Source organism: Syngnathus typhle, linkage group LG1 (assembly GCF_033458585.1).
Source record: "Syngnathus typhle isolate RoL2023-S1 ecotype Sweden linkage group LG1, RoL_Styp_1.0, whole genome shotgun sequence".
NCBI lineage: Eukaryota > Metazoa > Chordata > Actinopteri > Syngnathiformes > Syngnathidae > Syngnathus > Syngnathus typhle.
This window is the reverse complement of record NC_083738.1, coordinates 24175057-24198571: the sequence shown is the minus strand read 5'-3', so window position 1 is coordinate 24198571 and position 23515 is coordinate 24175057. Positions and strand designations below refer to the sequence as shown.

Genomic DNA, 23515 nt, shown 5'->3' with positions numbered 1-23515 from the left:
TTGTTTGTAGTTATTAATTAATATATGTGATGCGTTATCGCATCACCCCTTTACAGCCGTCGGAATGGTTCATGCTAGTGTCGAGGCGGCAAATTTGGTGAGTAGCACGTCGTTTGTAATTCAGAGTGTTTAATGTCTATAAAACAAAACTTCGATATCCTTTCGTGAGTTACGTTCTCTAAAACCCAACAAGACAATATGCCAGATAAGTATGAATTATATGAGGCTAGTTTTAGTTAGTTTTAGTGAACATATTAACCATGTTAGCTTGTGCTATCGAGTTCCATTGCAATGAGCGAGGCCTTCGTCTTTTCATGCCCCTCGTGACGTGCCTAAGCAATTAATTCAAGTTAATTTAAAAATTATTTTGTCGTGACCTGGAATTCGCCAGCGTTATTCTGCTGTGAATCTTGTAAAAACTCGCCACCTACCGTTAAATTGTCGTGAATCGGGATCGAATTTTCGAGAATCAACGACTTATTTGCCATATTTGAATGTAATGTCATCATCAGGATCAGATTTCTTCAAGTCATGTTTTCTCACTTTTTGTTGCTTTATGTTTGAGGTGTCTGAAAAGGGTCAAATAAAGAGCACCTGTTGTGTGTTCTCACTTGTGTAAATATCAAAACGTTTGGGATGGAAACAGTGGAATGATTTCACCGTGTTTGTTATTGATTGAAGACCAAAATGAAGAAAGCGCAAGAGCGCTCAGATATCCGACATTCAGGCATTTAGTCGAGGCTAACATGAAAGTGGAAGAGACACAACATGTGACCCCGGCCTGATTTGTGAATAACACCCGCAGCCACCCGGAGCCTTGTCTGTGCCCATCTCATCCAGAGGCCAACCACACTGAAAGCGACACGGCAAACAGGCCGAAAAGGTCGCGCACTTCCTTCCCCCACTTATATATTTCCTTTGTGTTTTTCCAGACGCGAGCGACAATGAATGGCGTCAAACAACTGTTGTCTTCGGAGCAGAAGCGAAGATGTTGGAGGTAAAAATGTCAACATTCCAGTCAGTGAGGTCTTCTTTTAGTTAGCTTCACATTTTGCGGGTGATATGGAATTTACGCCTCTATTAGGTCATTATGAAAAAAATACTGTAGCAGTGTTACGAGGAAAAAGTACTTGGTCGTATAAAAGAACATGGCAGTTCGCCGCTTGGAGCGGCTGTGAGTCGGCAGCAGCTGGCCGAAATGTGGCAGCGAGTGTCGGGCCGAATCAGCGCACGCTTCTCAGGGTTCCTTCGGCCGAGACCCGCGGCCTCTTGTTTTTCCTGCCCCCTTTTCTCAAAAGCAGCTGCACTTATGGGGGTGACAACCTTGAGCACCAGCTAATCACCTCGGGGGAAAAAAGGAACAACTAAACACCCAACATAGTGTAGCCTGGAGATAAAAGGTTGTGCTGTAATGATATAATAGCTATAATCATATACACCCAAACACTCACACCAGTATTGTTATTCTTTGCTCATTTTTTTGCATTTGTGTTGTTTTCAGCTGATAATTTTGGGATGTCATTTTTCCAATTTGACAAGCCTCACTTTGGCTAATCAGCTATCGAAATAAGACGAAATGGATTTCACTGCAGTTGAGTATATTCAGCATGTGTAAGAAAAACTCAAATGAGGCGAAACAAATTCAAAGTAATTGACAAATTCAAAGAAAAACATGTTTTTCAAATCCAATTAATCCATAATTGTCAGATTAATCAATTAAAATAATAGTTTTCGCAAGTCAATACATCCGAGTGCATCGTAGCTGGCGGCGGTTACCGCAATGGACAGCGTGTGGGCTCTTGACAAGAACGAGGCAGAAACAAACACCTTTGCGCTTGCTAATACGGGCTATTAGGTAATGGTTTCCTCTTCTTGTCATCATCCATCATAATTACACTGCCGTTTCTTCACCTTGCTCCCATTTGCGGTCTTGAGATCAAACAGTCGTGCTAACGGAGCGGAGCTAATATGTCACATGTGTTGCTTTAGCGGTAGCGGCTTCTGCCTGGGGCTAAAAGGCAAAGACAGGCTTTGCCAAACTTTTTCAGCTCAACACCAAAACTTGGTGCAGTCTGAATAATGTGACATCAACGTATATCTTAGAGTTGATCATATCATTCTTATAGTTTAGTTTTAGTTTTTAGTTTATTGTTTAGCACATATTATTATATCAATAACTGTGCAAGGAGGGAGACGAAGCCTAGGGCTTGTAAAGAGCTCCACTCCTTCTTGAGTGCATCGTTCTGGTAGTGTTTGTTTTATTCTTACCCAAAAGTGTCAATACAATCACTTTGAGTTGGGCAAAGTCAGACTTTGTGCCTCCTGGTCACATGTTCGTCAGTCGATAAGCTTCCATTAAGAGCGGCTTGGCTGTCAAAGCAACCTGTGACCCCCCCCTCTCCTCTCGCCCCCTTGGAGCCCAACTGGCCTGTGTTGTCCGTATCAATATGAATTCCAGCCTCCTTTAAAATTCCCACTATCCATTAGTGTCAAGTATCAGTTCCCTCCCATGTGCTATCGATTCCCGTATGTGTTCTGGTCTGAAAAACACCTCACAAGCGCTTCTGGAGTCTCTTTATAGAGTCAGCGGTAGTCAATTGTGTCGTATTAGAAATCGTATTAAGTGATTCCGGTGATTCGGTCCTCGTTTCTTCCTCGACCACCTCGTGTTCGAGCTCGAAATAGCAACTCAGGGTAAAATCCATACTGTGCAAGCTTTAATTGGTGAAACTTAAAAAACAAAAATGAAAATGTCTTAAGCTGCTCCTGATTAACTTGCTGTTGACTAATATTATTGAACATGACAAACAAACAAAATGAAAACCTTCACAAGGTGGCACTGTAAGCCACAGCTCACGCCCAGGCACTCACACGCAGGCTAACCTGACTCCAGCTGCTGATGCCACTCACTAGGCCACGCCCCATAAACGCTCACACCTAACACATGGCATCTGCTGTGCATTTCTTTACTTTCTCGTTTGTTTTGTTTATATGTTAATCTGTGCTCATTTTCCTTTAAAAAAAAAAAAAAATACAACAAAAATATTCGCTTTATTATATTATCAGGTTGCATGTTACAGGAATAAAAGTGTTATATTATGGGGGTGTAATTTTATGATGCCTGTCACATATTCAGCTACTTGGGAGGCCCTTTGGGATGAGCATGGTTAACCTTTGGCCTCAGTCATGTTGCCGCCACACGCGCCTTTCATCTGATACACCCGGGTTGTAATCCCACAGCCCCCATTCAATTTAAAGAGAGCCTCTGTCACTGCAGACCGCAACGTCCACCACAGCCCACTGATCAATAAGTGCCCTGAAAGCCTCTGAGGAAGGCCGCCGTCCCCTCAGGTCGTGATCCCCTTTCGTCTCCTAATGAATGGGCTCTTGTTTAGGATGTAAAGTGCCGTGTCACTCAGGCCCTCGGAGTGCATGCAAACGAGCGCCTTCTCGTGTCTTTTCAAAATAAGAGTATAGATTCTGTTGTACCAAGTGTTAATAAGAACACCCTGAAATTAAAAAAAAAAAAAAAACATGAAATTCTCAGTACAAATGTTGCACAATGTCATACTTAAAAAAATAGTTCATATATTACAAGAAAAAAGTTGCAACTGCTTTCAAATGAAATTGTTGCGTTCTAAAATTGAATTGAACTGATTTGAAACGGAAATAACAGAGAAAATTGTAGTATTACGAGAATTAATCCGGGACGTTGTGGAACTTTGTGAGATGACCTGAATTGAAACATAAATTACATGGTAAATGTTGGAATTTTAGAAAAACTAAGCCTTCAAATTACGTTTCGTACTGACCTGAAATGTAAATTACAGTACAGCAAAATATTGCGAGTCGTAAAGTTACAAGAATAAACTTGGGATGCTCAGACAATTAAGTGGAAAGAATAAAGTATGTAAAATTGTAACATTAAAGCATAAAAAAAACACAAATTTAAAATTATGAGAATGAAATTGTAACACAACACTAAGAACGTGAGTAAAGTGAAGCGGATACTTTCCAACCTCTCATTGACGCATAGTTTTATCAGCCATTAGCAATAAGGGTTGCATTATCACTTGCGTGTAATGCCGAATTGAAAGCATGTGACGCCCAAACGGAACCTGACGTGCTGACAGCCGTAACGGGATGGAAAGGGTAGGGGTAGGTTGGAATGAATATGTACCCTGACTGAAAATCAAATTTTGTTGTCGCCGGTGGCTGCGGCTCAATTGCACGTACGAAACATAGATGTGCGTCTGGTGTCCAGAATTTGGATTTGGTGTCCACAGAGGTGCCTTGAGATCTCATGTTTGCACTCACAAGTCAAAGGAAAAAAATGTACGTCGACTCTTGAAAAGCAGTCGAGTGACTGCAGCTTTACAATCGAATACAAACATGTTCCTTGTTTGAAATGTGAACAAAATCACCCTAAAATGCATGGCATGCATTCAAATGTAGAAAAAAAAACGCATTTGGTGGGTCGACCCACCAAACAAACAAAACATTCTTAACAATGAATCGCGTTGTTTTGTGACTCAACAATTAGTAGACGATTCATCGTGCAATCGATTCTTAAGCGGCAAAGTTTCACAAGCTGATTTGAAGGCTCATTGTGATTTGATGTGCTGATCCCCAACCACCTGCACCTAACTGGTTCTAAAATTATTTTTTGTAGCATTTTTTCCACCGCTTCATGTCAGCGACTTTTACCAACAGGTGGAACAATTCAATGTTCTTCCACTGGATGGCAGAATGTACAGTTTTCATTTGCACATTCAAGCGGGAGAATAATGGCCAAAAATGTCTGCCACATTTTACGATAAGTTTGTGAGTACAAAGAAACAAGATCATCATTATATTGTGGTAATACTGTTTGTTTGGTACTTTAAAACATCGAAATGACAGACTTCTTGAAACGTTTTTCGACATGCCCACAAAATTTCATTTCCCAAAGTCATTCTGCCTCTTGACTTTGATATTTAGAATATTGTGTTCTATAAAATATCCTCTGCCAACATGCATTGAAAAGAACTCAAATGTTTTGCAATTTTGCTTCATCCAAGTGGAAATTGACTCCCGGCGTTTTTCGCGGTGCGGATTTACTCATCTATCTGCATCGAAAAGTCCGAAACATTTGGCCGCGTTGGAGAAGTAGATGGTGTTGGGATAGAAGACGGGGAAGGCCGTCGGAAGCAGATGTCCGCCCAGTAGACAGTCACTCTCTTTGTAAAAGTTGCGCACCGGCGCGCAGCCCGGCCCGTCGTCATTCGCCGACAGCTGCCTCTTGAGCTTATTGCGTCGGTTTTGGAACCAGATCTTCACCTGCGTCTCTGTGAGCTGCAGCGTGCTGGCCAGGCCCGCTCGCTCTGAGCTGCTCAGGTAGCGCTTCATGTCGAACGTGGCCTCCAGCTGGAAGATCTGCCTCTTGGAAAAAATGGTACGAGTCTTCTTCTTGCTGGAGCCAGCGCCAGCTGCGGAGGGCCGCGCTTCCGACGTGTGGCTGAGGGCTGCGGATCAATAGGACGACGTTGAGTGTTACTCGAGTCCAAAAATGGAAAAGAGACTTATTTTGTGATTTGTTTTTAAATCAAACACAAAAAATTAAATGTATCTTTGCCCGTGCTCGTTATTAAGTGACAGATTAAATTATTAAATCAAATTAAGCCCTTGTTGCCCATTTTTAATTTTCATAGTTTTATCAGCCTAAAGTTCAATTATGCAAAAAGGTAATTTCAGGAGGTTTTAAAAATATCAATCACGTTCAGTTTTTTGAGTCTCAAATAGCCAGTGTTTCTAATGATCGATGTGTTTATATGATAAAGATGTATAAGATTGGTTTAATTTTGAACTGTTTTAAATGAATCACCCAGTTTGAATGATAAATAATCCCCCCTACGTATTTTTTTTTTTTAAATTGAATACTTAGACAATGTTTGCTACATGTCTTTGTGCACTCACTAGTAATGATCATTTTGTTATTTTATTTAACAAATGTTCATGGACTTCAGATTTCCTTTTCTGTAGAAAGGAACAAAGCATTTTCATTTTGCTTTTTTCAACAATTCTGAAAACATAAACTGCAGGTTGTAAACGTTGCATTTGTTTCCCCACATGATACATTTATATATATGAATCTTCCAGTGACCATCAAAATCATCTTTTATTTATATATTGTCTGCCTCATATTATTTTATGATTGTATCTATTTTAATTGACATGTATTATGGGTATTTATTATCACGTTTGTTTCTTATTTGTAACTAGAACTCAACGTGAAGTGAGACACTGGTGAAAGTTATTCAAGAAACCAAAAAGATTGGAGGCTCTTGACTGCCCGATGTGCAGAAGCGCGGTCGAGGAACCAAGTCTAAGTAAGTTTTTTTATTGTATTTTTTTTAAACAAATTATGTGAAACAGCTCATTTTGATGAATCAATCAAAAATCTAAATAATTCTGATAATACACTAACATTTTTATAATTATATTACTCGTAGTAGCAGCAGAAATGTTCAGGCCTGAGAATGGAGGACAATCCTTCTGAAATTGTTCCTTATTACTAAATTGCCTTTATGGTCGCCTTAATATTAACTATAACAATATGAATAGTAATAATAAAACTAACAGTGGTACCATAAACTTTGTTAATCTTATTAGTATTAGTATTAGTGCTTGAATGTAGAACGGCTTTGTTCATTTTGCAAAATGGCCTTTTATAGCGGCATTATCATTATTTGTATTATTATTATTATCATTGTTGTTAGTATTAGTGGTGCTCTAGTAGTCATGCTGATAAAGGATGACAACCCTACTTTGTTTTTTTTCCTGTGCTGTGCTTAGGGGCCCATCTTAAATTATTCTCATTTTACGTAGTTGATGCTCCTGTCAGTTCAAAGCGAAAGTGAATGCAATAAGTTTGTCAGCCAGGTCGCTCACCTGTTTCCCGGGATCCACCCTCGCACCGCCTCCGGGTGTCCCACACCTCATCATAGGCGTCCTTTACATGCCCGTCTTGCCGGGAATCATCCGTCCCCGGCCTCAAATTGAGAATATTGTCGATGGTGAAGTTAAGAGAAGCGCTCCGACCGTCGCCGTTCCCCTTGCTCATATTCCTCGCCGTGTCCCGATGTAAATCCAGTTCAGACGGGGGACGCGCGTTGCCGCCAGCCGCATGGCTACAGAGCGCGCTCGGAAGTGGCCTGCCGTTTCTCGCACGACCCCAAAAGGCTGCTGCGTTTTCATAGGGTCAGCTTGTGGGCAGGGCTTCAGATCGGCTGCCATGTTGAAACACTTTGCAGTACAGTGGATACGAAGGGGGTTTGGGGCGCACCGCAATTTGAAAATTCCTCTGCCCACCACAGAGTTTGCCCCCCCCACACACGCACGCACACTCATTCGTTGATTTAAAAAAAATAAAAAATAAAATCAGTTGAATAGCTAGTAATCCTGAATTTGTGTTTTCCAACCTTTGCTGAGCCAAGGCAGACATTTTACACAGCAAAAATGTCATTCGTTGATTTAAAAAAATAAAAATAAAATAAAATCAGTTGAACAGCTAGTAATCCTGAATTAGTGTTTTCCAACCTTTGCTGAGCCAAGGCAGACATTTTACACTGCAAAAATGTCACCAGTTGTTTGCGGTCAAATACAACCCACGATTATGTTTTCTGATCTCGTCAAGTGGATTTGTTGTCCTTACGGAAATGTGGCATTGTGAGATTGAGCTGCTCTGTTACCCAGTTTTGAAAAATGATCGCTTTGGTATCCCAAAATGCCAGCTCGGTGGGAATGAATCGTAGAAATGCTAAAATGTCTTAATGGAAACAAAGTGACAAAAAGCCTGAAGCAAGCACACTGTGCCTCTTGCAGATTTGCATAACTGCCAGTGGGTCAGAACAGGCATAAGAGAATATTTTACTTACTTAAAGTTTGTTTGAATAACTTTGTATGATTTAATCTTTAAGCATGTTCAAAGCGTGTGGCAGCAAAAAATCCCCAAAAGTTTAGTGTTAGTTTTTAGTGTTGATGTCCCAAACTGTGGTGCAGCAGCGCCCTCTGGAGGATGTGCAATATCACAACTGTCTTGTTAATACGAGTAATAATTGATTGATTGATTGATTGATATGGCTTCCTTTTATGACCAATGAGCCAGTGTTGTTTGAAATTATTTTGATGTACTGCACTGTATTAGGTAGACACTTAATCTGTATTAGTTTATTAAAAGGGTATTTCGGTACAGCACTCCATGGAGGATATAATTCAATATTATTGTAATATTTATTTGTTAGTGGTACAAGATGGGGGCATTTGACAAATCTGTTGCTTTGTTTTTTTCTAGGTGTAGAATCTAGTATTTAGTTATCCAGTAAATGTATGTTAATAATATTTCTTTAAACCCAACTCTGAAGTGACCGCCTACGTGCACTTTTCATCAGGACCACCTGAGGTCAGTGTGCATGCATTTTATGCCATGCGCACAGCTGTCCATCATGACAATGACAGACAGCAGGCAAGGTTTCATTCTGCTCTCATCATGCAAATGAGTGTTCCCGCATGATAACAGTATGTTTGAAAGGGTGCCGTTTGTATTAACATTCATTAGAGCAAAATAAGGTTGTAAAAGAAACTGGCATAACCATTATGTTATGCTGGTTTAAGGTAATCAACTTTGTCTAATCAAAGTTTTATTTCAAGACCTTTGTTATCAGGAGACATTGCAAAACCTTGCATTTGGAAGCAAACGTTGCGCTTGTACTAAAAGAAGTTTTTATCATCCGTTTTTAAACCCTTCCCCCCCCCCCCCCCAGGGTTCCTCTGTCTCTCAAATGTCATGTAAGATAAAGATTTAATAGGTCGGGATCAAATAAATGGACACAACGGACCATAATTTAAAAGTTGGATTCTTGAAATTTTCATGCTATGCTCGCTGCTGGTTTGACCTTTTGACAATTTATTTATCTGTGAAAGGGTGACAATTTCTCATTCTAACTGCACAAGTCCGACCACAAGGCCGCTGACACACGGCTTGTGTGATTTCATTAATTTTTGCGGAACTCAATACAAATGCCGCATTCAGGGCCATTTTGCCTTACTCGCTGTAATGAATCACCGTGTCAGCAGAAAGCCTGCAGCTTGAATAAACTCGAGCTTACAAGGCAGCAATATGTGTGTTCCGTTCATGACTGGCGTGACAAAAGCTTGACAGACGTACGTAATGGGAAAGAGCTGGCGGGAGACGTTTGCATTGTTCAGCGACTGACAGCTCATTCCCAAATGGATACGTTTTTTCATTTTATTTTTATTTTTTTTTTACATTTCTTTCGTCATCATCATGCCTTACGCCGATACGTGGAAGAAATTAGACAAGCTGAATTGTAACACGCACAATGCTGCCCATATCGCAATTCCTCGGAACATCGGATTTAATTTCACTTCCAAATAAGTCCCTAATATCAAGACTTGCTGCGGTTATGCTTCTGAAAAAAAAACGCTGCAACCTGATTTAAAGTTCGACTCAACATTATTTTTGTAATATTGCCTTGTAGCAAGCAATGCTATGATGCAATGACATCATCATTTGCCATCGCAAAGTTTTTGTGCACATTGAATTAATTAACATTTTGAATGGCACACATATAGTACTGCCAATATAGCAACACGAAGATTGTGCCCAGATAACGAAAGCTGCGGCGGCCTCAAGGCATCCAGTCAACATATCCTCCCCAGCAAGAGCCCAATAACTGGCAGGAAATCGAAGCCACTTGGAATTCTGTCTGCTTTGGAGTGAGGTTAGGTTGGATTGAAATGTGTATTGTCGGAACTCCCACCCTCTCAAAACCCGCGCTTCAAAATAAACGCAATCAGCAATTCAAATGAACTAGATGCTGTCAGAAAATGATTTTAATCCAATTAGATTTATTCATAGCAGGGATTAGAAATGGACAGAATGCCAAAAATTAGTCCATCGATTGAATAATTGCATCTGAAGCAACTGAGGCGACTGGGACACGCTACTTGGCCTGCGACCAAAAGAAGCGCTGTTGAGTCAACAAGGTTGCTGTCGAAAAAAGGACAAGGGAACCTTGTGTGATTTTTTTTTTTTCTTATGATCTCAGAAAGAGACTGCCTGAAGTTGTGTTAAGGCAGGATTGGATTGACAGAATATTCGCAGAATTTGAATTGATCGGGCTGCGATCACACAAGAGTCCATGAGCAAGTCTGTTGCTGAGAAAGGTCAGGAACTGTGACTTGAAACTCCAAACTTCTGAGATTTCAGGTCGCCTGCCTGAAGTTGCAGTTGAAGATGGTGTAGATGTCTGGGTTGGGGAGCAGAACTTGAAGAGGGGGTCTGGAAATGATGTGGACTGGACTTAAAACGGAAAGATTTTAGGTTGCTTCGCAAAAATATACTTTTTCCACAAACTGCCTATGACACTCTGGAAGGCCTGTCTGAAGTTACGGTTGAAGATGGTACAGATGGGCCTTAAGGAGTAGAACTTGAAGATGGGGTCTTGGAAGAACTGGAACCAAGGACTCCAACTGGAAACATGAGCTTTCAGGTTGCCACCCTAAAAGGACTTTTTCCATGACTTGCACAAGATCCTGTGGAAGGCACGCCTGAAGTCACGGTTAAAGATGGTGTATATAGCCGGGTTGAGGGAGCTGTTGCAGTACCCGATCCAGAAGAAAAACTTAAAGAGTGGATCTGGAATCTTGCAAGAGTCTCTGCACACGCCGTAAAGACTGTAGCTGAAGAAGAACGGGAACCAGCACACGACAAACACCCCCATGACCACAGCGAGGACAAAAGTAAACCTCTTCTCCCGGGCTTGAGAGAGCTTCTTCAGCGCAATGGAGCTCCTCCGTTTCTTCCTGGAGGCAAAAAGGTCCACGGCTTTGTTGTTGATTCTGGAGTCGCACGCGGCCTCTTTGGTCAAGGAGCTCGGCTTGGGGTTCCCTTGAGGGCATTCTGGTTGCCTCCTTCCGCCTTTCCCCTCTGATGATGAACTGTCGTCCAGGTCGGCTTCCTCCGTGTGTTGCCCCTGAGTGGCTGTCCGGTGACTCGGGGTGGGCGGACACTGGCAGTGCCCGTTCTCTGTTTGAACGACCCCGCTGTCCGGCCGCCTCTTCTCCGACATGCTCCTGGTTCTGGTTTTGGCCACCTGGTAAATCCTGACATAGACCAGGATCATGATGAGGCAAGGGGCGAAGAAGGAAGCTACGCTGGAGGAAATGATATACCAACTGTCGTCATTGAGCTCACACTGGGGCTGAGCGCTTCTCTCCTTGTTCCTCTCCATAGACAACAACGGTGGAGAGGAAATCAAAGCAGATATGAGCCACACAATTAAGATGATGCACTTAACCCGCTTGGGAGTCCGCTTTAAATTATACTGAACCGCTTGCGTGACGGACCAGTAGCGATCCAGGCTTATTGCGCACAGATGCACGATGGAGGACGTGCAAAAAAGAACGTCCAACGCCAAATAGATCCCGCACCAAACTTTGCCAAAATACCAGTAGCCCATGAGTTCATTGGCGAGACTGAACGGCATCACCAGAGTGGCCACCAGGATGTCGGCCGTGGCCAGGGAGACCAGGAACAGGTTCTGGGGCGCTTTGAGCGCCCGGCTTGTCAGCACGGCGATCACCACCAGCACATTGCCCACCACAGTGAACAAGATGAGGAAACTTACGAGGGCGGCGATGCTGGCGACGGCCGCCGATGAGTAGCCGTCGGACGCGTTTAGCTGGATGACCGTGTCCAGTCCGGTGCTGTTGAGCCAATCCATCCTGGCGTCATATTAATAATAACAGTAGTAAAATAAAGTCCCGCTATAATCTGTGTACACCGAAAGGCAAAACATGCAGTGTGATGTGCGCGCGGCACGGGCGCTCCCTCCCCCGCTTTTTCTCGCATCCCAGTGATGCTTGGTGTACCGCCCCTCCCCTCATCTCCTTGACTCTCCTCTTGTCTACTGACAATCTTGAACAATTGATTATTGATCCTTACTCATTTAAATGGCTTATGCTGCAAGATCATTGTGCCCGACAAAGACAATTAAAATAAAGTACCTGGATCACCTGTTTCTTTGAGCGGTGGTTCCTAAACTGTGGCTCAGGGTCTTTTTTTGGGTCTGTTTTCTTCAGTGACAATTTTATTCTCATGTTCTCATATTTTGTTCTCCATAAATGTGTAAAGGTACAGCATAATATTTCACCTTTTTTCTTATTGTATTTTCCTTTTGTAACAATCTGATTTTGTCAATACCGTGAGTGTAAACTCAACTTCAACACTGAAACGCGAATGGTATCCCTTTAAAGAACCTCGCAAATGACTCCCTGGTGCCCGTTGCTTTCGTCATCGTTTCCCGAAGTCCATTCTGCCGTCTGGTGGTGGTTTTCCTGGACCCCAGTGGAGCCCAGCGCATTGATTCTGTCGCCCTCTTCAATCCATTATCACAATAGTGAGGAAGCTTGCGGTCATTCCGTTCTGCATTTGATAAGCGGCTCGGAAAACAGCCATTAAACTTTGCAATTATTCCTGAGAGCGAGTGAACCGTCATCGATGGATTTTCTTAATTTTCCTTTGGAACGAGAAAGACCAATGCTACGAATGGAACTTGGTGTCGCCCAGTGAGCCTTTTCTTGTTCTTCTTGAGCTGCCTCTTCAGTTTTGCCCCAAATGTGCACGCCTGTTAACTGGCACCAGATCGAGAACGGCCGCCTGTTTAGTGCAATTATGTAACCGGCTGCCAGACAACCACAACAACACATTTCACCTGCTGGATGGAAAGGAGCTGCCAATAGAAGAGAAAGTAGCTTGTAGCTTTGATATCGTGTGAATGCTAAGAGACAAATATTCACAGTTGAATTTTTGTGCCGTGGCGAGATGTCAAAATATGAAAAGTGTGAATGCTGAGACACGAGCAATCGCACCTCAGCTGCTTTGCGACAGGCTGTTTATTCTCACAATTTTCAAATTGTTTTTCTCATGATATTGCGGATTTCATTCTCACCTTGTGAGCCACTTTTAGCTGACATGAGTCCAGTAACCGGTCAGGGGGATGGACTTTATTGGGTTTGGAACCCTCCGGGCTTTAAGCATTTGTGGCTTATCACTTCTGACAAACCGCTTTGTGGTAAACGTAAACTAAATTGTCTCGTGCATGACAGCACCAGTGCAAAAACACACAAACAAAAGTATTTTTTATTCAGTTATTTTAATGTTTTTCACTCGCATGTTTTTGAATCCAGGTAAGGATACAAAACGCTAGGGATAAAGAAGTGGTGTCATTAAAAATTACCATTGTTTTACAATTCTCAAAATGGCAGCCATGTACTCTTCTGCCCATAAATATTCTGTACATGCATGGTGGTGTTATACTTTGCAATCCACATCAATCTCATGTATACAATTTATTTACAGATATAAAAAACACCATTTAAGATAAGTATTTTTAGTAAAAATAATTAGGTAGGCACACAGTATTAGGAACGATAGTACAAATACGACTACGAACACAAAACACTTGTAAATGGAAGCGTTTTGCTTTTGGAGGCTGGTCCTTGAGGTCAATGCGGCGTCCCCTTCCTTCTCCTCTCCAGGGTGTGCAGGCCCTCCTGGCGACCCAGAGCATGCTGGGTACCCACCTTGTGGGCGGTCTCCGTGGCAGTGATGTCAATCTGGGCATATTTAGTTGAACCCTTCCCTGTCCACACACAGCGTAGAAAATCTCTGAGTACAGCACGTCATGGTAACTTTAGGCCCCGCAGCTCATATTTTGCCGGCAGAAGTCGCTTTTATTGGTAGCTTTAAAACGTAAACCGTAAATGTTTTGGAGTAGCTACAGTCCAATTGTTACCTTTTTTTTTTGTTTTGATTCTACTTGGTTTTGTCTCTCATCTTGGTTTCTTGTGGTTTTGCTTGCACCTGTGCTCATCAACCTGGTCCCTTATGTCTTCCATACAGCCCCCCTCAGCCACTTGCGCCTTGTTGTCACGTCTATTTACTTGGATTTGTTCCCGAGTCACGTCGTCTTTCCTTTTGCAGTTCTTTTAGTTTTTTGTTTGTTACTTTGAATCCCATTTTTTGTCCATTTGGTTTTTGATCCCTTTAGATAGTTTATTCTGGACGCAGACTTACTCTGTCCAGGCGTTGGTACCACAGTACCCCGGGTGCCGGGTTCCTGCAGATCCAACTCCATGTAGTTGAGCTGCTTCTTAGACATTGGACTCACTGGAATATTAACGTACGTCACGCCGTCGCCGCGAGACCTTTCGGCGAGTGAAGTCTCTGCAGGGTGCGCCAATGCTGTCCCTGCAAGATGGTTGTTCAGGTGGCATCAACAAGGCAAGGGTCTAAAAACTACGGCCCACTTTCCATTTTTTAGCGTGTTACTGCAAATAAATCAAACTGAAGACATTGGCCCTCTAAAGTTAGAGAACACCTCTTCCATGATATTCCTGAATCTTTTACTCCTCGAGAAATCAGAAGCTGTTTTTATCTCTACCCTACCTCCGACTCACAAAAATCAAAGATTTATTGTCGTGTCGAGGTGTTCCAACCGTGTTAAGTATGAATTTAAACGTAGCCATTATCAGCAGCTCTGTAGCAAAAAGCCCAGAGGGACACTCTACAAGAGGCCATTAGACGCCGGCAGAGCCTTTTGGCGATGTCTAAAAGAAGCCTTGAAACCTAATTGATCCTTGCACAAGCGCGGCGTCTGTAATGGCTGCCATTATAGCGAGTGGCTTGTACCCACATCGAGCATACATTGGCGGAGCGCGGCGAAATGTCAACTGCTTTTGAGGCAAAAGCTGATCTAATGAGAGGCGCTCGTTAGAACGTTGAATAATGGTGCTATTTTAGTGTATATGAAGTTGTGTAATGGAAATACTAGAAGTAGAAATAATCGGTTTCGAAAAACTAAGTGGTTGTTTTCTAGGACCACATTGAAATCTCAAATCCAACACTTTGATGTACTAGTAGTATCAACATCTACTCTGTTGAACTAACTGTAATGTGGTCATCTTTACCTTCCGTCTCTTGAAGCAACTTTTGCGGACTGCAGATAACCATCTGTTCGTATTTGCTTTTTTCTTCGGCCTGTAAGACAAACGCAATGAATAATACTTTTGAAGTCAGGAAGAGTATCGAAAGACAGCATGGACAAGTGTGTGCTACACAAAAAAAATCCAAATATGCGATACTGCTACGACATAATTGCAGCAAATCGCAAAGTGCCAATTTACTTAGTTATCAAGGCAGTTTTAGAAGTCTGAAGGACAATAAGCATAATACAGTGTGACACATCAGCTGTTTATTGCTGTTAATGATAAATATAATTCTAATAATTTGTATTTCGGAGTTTTAGATTGGCCTACCTCAGAGTTTTTATCTCCTCTGCTCTCCATGATCTCATAGGCAGGATCAGCTCTGTGCTTCTCCTCTCTGTCAGTGGGTCGTTTGTCTGGCGAGGGGCGGGGAGAAAAAATGTCGGAAACCTTAATTTTTTCTCCAGCAATGTGTGATGCATGATTCCTGAAATGAATAAGTATCATACAAAACGGCAGCACAATATAGTCGCGCACACTCGTAAGTTTTCATCAAGAGAACAGGAAGGAACACACAAGCAACATTCCAAAGGGATATTCCTTTTAGTTGTGAGTAATGTTAAACATTGCAAAAGTAATTGAAACCACAGTTTTAAATCATTGCATTACTAAAAGAAAAGATACGTGATTATTTCAAAATATACATGTATCCGGGGAATCTGCTTCCTTTCCGATATTTACTGTGTACTAAATACAAAGTAATGAATCACTCAACATATATTTCACATCTAAGCTACGTGCATTTACATCATTATTCAAGTACGTACAAGCTTCAGTTGAGCAGCTGTCGGCCATCAAAGAGCTCAACAAACATATGGAAGTGAATGTGTAAAATACTGTATTTGATGGTTCCCTTTTGATACTGCACCTTGAGAGATCATGTGATTACATTTTCTCCCACAGCTCCTTCAGTCAAATAAAATAGGGCAGGTACAGTATCATTCTGATGTTACTGTATCAGTATTGGACCATGACAGATTACAATATGATATCTCACTATCAATGTTATATCACCACATCCGACCAAGTAGTGGATCATTTCAGTGCTGGACTTTAAACAAATGTAATTGGTGATGCTCCAAATGGATGTTGTTGGGAGATCCAGGAAAGGAATTCAGGAGTGGTGGGGGATAACAAGTCCAAGAAAAATATCCATGGTTCAGTTGGAGAAGAGAGAAGAGGCTGCAAGAGCGCAGAGGAAAAGAGGCCTCTTACCTTCACTGGGCAATGCTTGACCGTTCGTCTCTTCATTCGGACCGTCGGTCTGAAGAGTCTCAGAACTTTTTTCTTCTGCGCTTTTCTTTAGGTGCAGCCCAGTTAGAAAGGTTTGCACACTGTAGATTCTGCTGCGGCGGTGCACATTGGCAGGGGTGCCCCGCAGTGGCGGGCGGAAATGAGCACCACAGCACTTGGAACAGTTTTCGTAAATGACGTCAGTCGCTGGTGCTTGGGAGCCAAATAGTGATGGAGGGTTGAGGCTTAATGCAGGGCTCATGGCTACGTGTAAGTTACCGCGGTTGGGATTTGATTTCTTGGGTGCTCTGGGATGATGAAGGACCTCAGCTAAAAGGCTTGCTAGTTTTTCCAGTCCTTTTTTGGCAAGTGGTGAATCCTCACTTGTCCTGTCTGACCTGCGAACTAGAACAACAATGCTGGCATTGCTTCTGCGTGGTGATTTGTCAACACCTTGACCTGCTGGATGGGGAAATATCACTCGTAGCAAGGAAGGACACGTTCTGATCACGAAAACGTCTTGTAGTCATGCAGATGTTCATGCATGCGAGGAATAAAAACACAAGGCGGTGTGCAAATACAACAGTGAACCCCTGCATATTCGTGGTTGGGTTTTCACAAATTCACCTATTTTCAGTTTTTGTGCTCCATTTGGTTGCATTATGGTGTCAAGGAAGTGTGTTGAGGAGCTTCATTTAGACATAAGTACGTCTTAGCCATCATCTTGCGGCATCTCTACGTAATTACAAAGCTTTGGGGAGTGACGACAATTACGTGTGGATTTTTGAGTCCCTATCCGCAGCGAATTGTGGGGGTTCACTGATTATCAGGTGATTTTACCTACCCGGTAATGCAGGTATTGCTGCAGCACTTGCAGGGTTGAAGGACGTACCCTGTGAAATGATGTGAAACATTAGGATTCGCGACAATCACTTTGTGGATGAAGTGTTGTCAATCTTTAAAACAAGCCACAACGGCATTTCCGCCTTCTGTGGTATCCAAAAAGTAAGTCCTTGCACTAACTATGGCATGGCTTACAGAAACTCCATGAGGAAATAAAAACGATGACCGCCTCACCTGAAGTCCACCGCATACTGAGCAGATGGTCACAATGGTTTTAGTTGTGCTGGACTCCGTGCTGTCACTAGAGGGTGCCCACCTTGTTTTCCTGCTCAGTGAGCTCACTGTTTTGAGGTGACCCTCAGAGGCCCCCTTTAAAGACTCTGTTACAGGATCAGGAGAATCCTTAGATAAACTGGAGTAATCCTGTGCCAGACTCCTGGGAGTGTCATACAGATACCTGAGTGAGGTTGGTACTTTGTACTCGTGTCCTGATACATTGGGGCAAGAACAAGAGCTGAGGTCTTGAGCCAAGTGCGGAGGCAGACAAAAAACTGAGCCAAAGTCCTCACTAGCGCTAATGTCCAGACTTCCCGTGTATGAGGAGAAACTTCCAGAGTAAGAGGAATGACTACCAGTGGCAATACCGCTGTCTAAGGAGCTCTGGCGACCGATTTCCTGTAGCTGCCTGGGGTCTATGATTCCAGAAGTGTTCCCGCTGTTCTGGTTGCCCAATTGCTTTTCCACACTCGCCACTTTGTTGCCAACAACATTGCTATCAGCGAGGTTACTGCCGGGTTCGGTCCAAACGGCCAAACGGCTGGAAACGCTGCAGTCGGATTGGCTGGTGTCTGAGGTGTCCGAGGAACCGGATATGCTGCGGTCATCGCCTCCGGGGGATGCACAATACATGGACGACGCTGCAAACACGACATGTGTAAGGGTCTTTAATCAGCAGCTCATACATAATGCAGCATCTGTTGCAAGCCGTCTAATAACAACGATAGATCACAAGTGAGTGAAGCGAAAGACGGGTTTAATTTGTATTGTGATGGACTGTTGCACAGCAAAATCACTGCGGGTGCTGCAAACAATGGAACTTGCTAGGAATGGTCATTAGCAGTATTTACCTGTGCTGTTCCGATTGGAAAGCATACTCAAGCGCTTCTCCAGTTCCCGTGTCTCATGGTTCAGCCTCTCCTCAGAGTTGGTCTGACTGGTGTTTGGATCTGTCAAAAAGAATGACGACCAGATGTTAGCAATTGGAGTCATGCTATTTTATGACATGCAAGCGTGCAACTAACTAAGAAAATAAATTACCCACACAGCTATCCATTTGTTATGGATAATATGTGATGAGCACATTAGTCCATTAACAGAACACTGCTCGATTGTTCAAAATTATGCCTACAGCTGCTCGCCGTTCTCGCCATAGGCAACTACAGCACGAGACTCCAAACCCTCTTGAGAGGACTGGTACTAGAGCCCAAGCTGTGTTGAGTTGAGCCTGGCTGCATCTGCTCGGAACTTCTCGACCTCTCACACTAAGTCATTTACTTTCCTACCACAGTGAATAATTTCAAAACAACCACAGTTTAAATCCAGATGAAGTTTTATCTTTATCTGAATGCTCAGGATCGTTCTCTGGCGCTTAGTCCACTGTGGCTTATATCAAAACCAGTTGTATGCTTAGATGTTCCCATTGGCCAATCCGAGCTAAAGGGAATGAAAATTGTGAGAGACTGTTTAAATATGTCTTTTTTTGTTTGTTTTAGAACCGCCGATTGACGAGCACCACTGTAATCAATATGCACAACGTCAATTGAATTCGCACAAAAACACTCCTAGCCTTTGAAGCTTAAGGCTTTGAGACCACATGTGCAAGTAGCATGTCCTTGGAGAGGGTCACGCGGAGCGTTTGTGCAACACAACATGGTTTATTAATAGTGCTGTAAGCGTTTAGCGTCCCTCCGCGACCATGTGAATGACTCTTTTTTTATATTCTTTTAAGTCTGCAACATGTCATTGAAATTCATCTTTTTCTACTTTAGCACCACATTCAAATGCATACTACTCACAAGAGTGCTTTTTTTCAATCCCCACCATTAATCCGACTACAAAGGTAGGTTACCATTGACAATATTTTCCAATACAGTCAAGGACCCTACAGAAGTAACAAACACAATGCTCATAATGGAGATGTATCAATCTATGTTAATGAATTAAATGATCTGGCGTTATTTACTTTCATTTGTTTTCATTCCGGTTTGGGGGCTCGCGCTAACCAACAATATTGCAGAATGCTGTTGGGCTGCTGGTACACGGATGCCTCAAGTGATTAGGAGGCTTTGTCTGCTCCGCTCGTGTGAACCCCTCGCTTCTATTTATTCCCCGACGGGAATAGGCGGCACTTAAGCGTAGAGATATGGAAAAATGAAGAATATCCACAAGCCCCCGCAGGTGACTCGAACACATTTACTGTGATATCGGCAAGAACATTAGCTGTTGGAAATCGGAGAGGTGTTAAAAGTGGACAGAATGAGAGCGGTGTTAAATGTGGTGTTAAAACAAAACCAAGTTGGAAGACTTTAAACTTGCACATTGTTGTGGAGCAAGCGTGTGTTCTTTGTAGGTTTGGTGAAGTGTCATGTACCTCTCTTTGTAAAAAGGTTTTCCTTCCCTACTCTTTGGTCCTAAGCGTACTACTAATCAAACTATTGTTTCTTTTTCCTTCTTCCAGAAGGCGTTACAGTTTACTGAAAGTTTGAGTAAGCGTCCTTGGGTCTGTTTAAAGGCAAATGATCCTGATCCGTGTGTTCAAAATGTCAGATTATCTTGCCTCAGTTCATACTTTTGAGTTGCGAGTCGACTAGCTTTCTTGAGCGGAATCTGTTGGACGTTGGAGCTTTCACTTAAGTAGTAGCAGGTTCTGTTAACAGCCAACTACCAACTGAATTTGCTGCTGTAACAAGTTACCCAACTTTGAGGTTTAGACAGCTGCAGCAACTTCTGGTGGTGCTTTGTGCAGCCACTTTTAATGCCACAGAAGATTAGCCAATTATGAAAAATCTGTCACCAGTCGTAATTTTGTGGCATCAGTTTTGTCCACTGTGGAATCATTTGGGGAAGGGAGCACACTGAGTCGCAGCTCCAGTGTGTGGGATGTGGCTAATATCTCTTGGCGCTGCGTCAAACATCTTGACTGACCTGGCAGGATGGGCTGCAGGCCAAAAGGTCCCCTAGTAGGAGAGACTCCTCGGACGATGCAGTCGAATAAGAAGCTTATCTGCTCGCTTTCGGAAGACGTGAGCAGGAAAACACCAGCCCCTGTGGAGTGCAAGTGGAAAACTGTTCAATGACAGGAACTTTGACAGCATTTCAGACCATTTATGTATCTCCAAACATATAAATATGGAATTCATTGGATTTTCAGTCTCAAGTTTTTCTCCGAATGCTTTCTGCAACATTCTAGAGTGTCTCTGATCTCCTTGTGACAACAAACCTGTCACCCATAAATGGTCCTTGAGTCAACACTGCTCCGGAGACCACCCACCACGTCAGGACATGACCCTTAATCAATTGTACACCTGACACTTGCCATCATTGAATGCTCAATTCAAGAAAGTGATTATCTTGTAGTCATTGTTTTTAAGAATACTAATTATATTAAAGCTGGAATGGTTGACTTAATCCAATTGTGCCTTTGCTTATCACCACAAACACGCATTGCTAAGACAATAAAACGGAGCCAATGAATGACTCATGCCTGTGGGGGTTGTTTTTTTCAAGACTGAATCATTCCTTGTAAAACATGTATGCCAGCAGATGTTCTCCACAATCCTTAAACTACAGCGACAAAAGCAACTTTCGCAAAGGAGTTCCTGCACCTCCATATTTGGTAGACTTACAGTAGCCACATCGCGTTCCTCCCTCAAAGACAAATCCATTTGGTACGGGCCCATATCGACGCAGGTCCGGAAGGTTCCAGTGGCCGAGGACGACGGGGGATGAGTCTCTGACGAGAGCGAGCAAGTTGTTGCACAAGTGAAGGGTTGCCGGTCCGCTCTCTAACTTTGTTCCTGCCAAGACTCCGACGCTGAACCTGTGAACTGGGCCAACAGACAAAACCAGACAATTGTGGGAAAATGTCATAAAAATCTCAAACTCGTATGGTTATGCAGTACATGTCAAGGATACATCTGGGCATGTCTGCAGAGATTTTTTTATGACTCCACAATGACTTCAGCATGGCATAAACCTTCCTTTCCATTAGTCCGTTTATTGTTGTTACCATGAAAATGAGGAAATGTCGACCTTTTAAAGATAAGACTTGGCACACCCACCGACAGGCAGATGACATTTCGACATGCTCCTCTCAGTGGCATTAAGCGGTCAAGTGCACACACAAAAGACTGAAAGGTCCTCGATTGTAACCATTAGTACCCTCCTTAACATTCAGCTGGACCGCCGCCACCAACTGAGCCGGCCATTGCTATTAGTGGCGCCTCTGAGTTTCTCGCTTACGTAACATCCAGTATAGTGTTCCTATATAGCCCATAGAGCTTTAGAATCTGTACATACCCACATTCTGTATTGTTGACTCCTGAATTGATTAAGGAATGTATCCAATTTTCAGGTTTGCTCGTTAATGCTTATAACTTGCTCTACCAGGGTTACAACCTATGACAATTCAACAGGTCCATTCTTGTCTTGCAATCCGGAAAGGTCTGATTCTACAATTTATCAGGGGAGCTCTTGTCAACAGCTAAACTTGAGCTCGATAGGTCCAAACATAGGACTGGCGAGCAAATCTGATCTTGTAAATGCTAAACTTGAGCTCGAAAAGTCCAAACATAGGACTGGCGAGCAAATCTGATCTTGTAAATGCTAAACTTGAGCTCGAAAAGTCCAAACTTAGGACTGATGAGCAAGTAAGATCCTGTAAATACTTAAGATTGGGCCTAGTACTAGTCAAGATTACGTCTGTCATTTTATGAGCCCTATACAGATGTATTGGTACGAGTCAGCAGGGTGATAAACCAGCAAATGTATTCATGACAACTTCTAAAGTTGACCCAGAAATGGCAGATGCTATGACCAATAACCAAGTGACCTCTTGGACTGTTTGACATGATCTTAGAAAGGTCTCAATCTGAAGATGTCCCCACACTGCACAGCCTCTTCTCACCTTCTCCCAAGCTGTAGCGCAAACGGGCTTCCCAGGCCTGCAGAGTCTCCTTGCTGTCGAACCCAAGCAGAACCGTCTGGGTCAGACAGAGAATGGCCAGTGTGAATGACGTGCCTTCGCACCACCGTCCGCTTTCCAGGCCGCAGATCTCCTCAAGAATGACTCCGGCCCGCTCCTTGTTCCCTTCGACTTTGTCCGACTTGTCTTTAAAAACTAACAACACGAGGCAATCTGGAGGCGTCAAAAGAGTCCGTGTGAGTATGTGGAGCATGCAGTCACAATCAATGTCAATTTACAACTCGTGTTGACAGCTGCAATAACAACCGGCATGAAAGAGCCGACCAGAGCCAAGTGACGTTTTTTTTTTCAGGAGAACAACGTTGCCCATAATGCGGAACCTAGACGTACGTAATCCAACAAATTCTTACAATGCGAACACTCATGTTTGAATATTTAAAGGTAAAAAAAAGTCAAGTTGTATCATTGCGACAAAAAAATTCTAAAATATGAAGAATGGCATTTTTATGAGAATAGCTGTCATTTTCAAGCTGTCATATTGCGAGTAAACTTTGAAAAGTGATTTGACAAGAAGAAAGTAATAAGGGGAAACAATTTGCCGTTTTACGAGAATGAAATATGAGAAAATCGGCAGTTTGATCTGAAAAAGATTTAGAATACATAATGTTTAGTTTTTACCTGCTACAGGCGATGGCTTACGAAGAACGATCCACCTAGTTTTCCACTGCCAAAGAAAAACACCCAAGAAAGTCAGACTTGTGTCATCAAAATTCCACCGTCCACCCATTAAAATAAAATAAAGCTTTACCTTTTTACCGTCTTTGAGTCTGGCATATCCCTCCACGACAACCGAATCGGTCATCTTCAGTCATGGTTCCTGACAGCTGCACAGTTGGCTGCCCCAATGAGGTGGGTCACTTTCAAAATAGCTGCAGCGCCCTCGCTCGCTCGCTAAGCCAGAACCCCACCCCCACCCTCACCCCGCCTTTGAAAAATAACAACAACATGACCAGCATAGAAAATGGCATGACCACCCAAAGTAACGCATACTCTGCATGCCGGTGCATCGTAAAAGTTCGAGCAAAACTAACCCAACACGTGGCTCATACTTAAAAGTTGAAATTC

General features: G+C 42.9%; 3 protein-coding genes across 6 annotated transcripts; all 3 read right to left on the bottom strand.

Moving 5' to 3' along the window:
* Window positions 1-5007: 5007 nt before the first annotated feature.
* LOC133156100 (homeobox protein HMX1-like) lies at window positions 5008-7102 on the bottom strand. The gene is made up of 2 exons (XM_061281910.1): window positions 6931-7102; window positions 5008-5504 (listed from the first exon to the last, which is right to left on the bottom strand). The coding sequence occupies exons 1-2, from the start codon at window positions 7100-7102 to the stop codon at window positions 5101-5103; spliced, it is 576 nt and encodes a 191-aa protein (XP_061137894.1). The 3' UTR covers window positions 5008-5100.
* Window positions 7103-10562: 3460 nt separating this feature from the next.
* LOC133158965 (alpha-2 adrenergic receptor-like) lies at window positions 10563-11831 on the bottom strand. Its single transcript, XM_061286171.1, has one exon. It carries the CDS (start codon window positions 11784-11786, stop codon window positions 10563-10565), a length of 1224 nt encoding a protein of 407 aa, XP_061142155.1. The 5' UTR covers window positions 11787-11831.
* Window positions 11832-13285: 1454 nt separating this feature from the next.
* LOC133161390 (protein Dok-7-like) lies at window positions 13286-23340 on the bottom strand. Of its 4 annotated transcripts, XM_061289863.1 has the most exons (12): window positions 23199-23340; window positions 23069-23114; window positions 22373-22603; window positions 21093-21293; window positions 20392-20511; window positions 18315-18413; window positions 17422-18104; window positions 17189-17237; window positions 15382-15467; window positions 15034-15103; window positions 14141-14314; window positions 13286-13706 (listed from the first exon to the last, which is right to left on the bottom strand). In XM_061289863.1, the coding sequence occupies exons 1-12, from the start codon at window positions 23250-23252 to the stop codon at window positions 13570-13572; spliced, it is 1950 nt and encodes a 649-aa protein (XP_061145847.1). In that variant the 5' UTR covers window positions 23253-23340; the 3' UTR covers window positions 13286-13569. The 4 variants fall into 4 exon arrangements, with proteins under 4 accessions (XP_061145847.1, XP_061145865.1, XP_061145856.1 ...); XM_061289881.1 differs by lacking the exon at window positions 14141-14314; XM_061289872.1 differs by lacking the exons at window positions 13286-13706; window positions 14141-14314; window positions 15034-15103; window positions 15382-15467 and adding an exon at window positions 15636-16749 and having other exon boundaries at window positions 22373-22425; window positions 22495-22603.
* Between the last annotated feature and the right edge of the window lie 175 nt (window positions 23341-23515).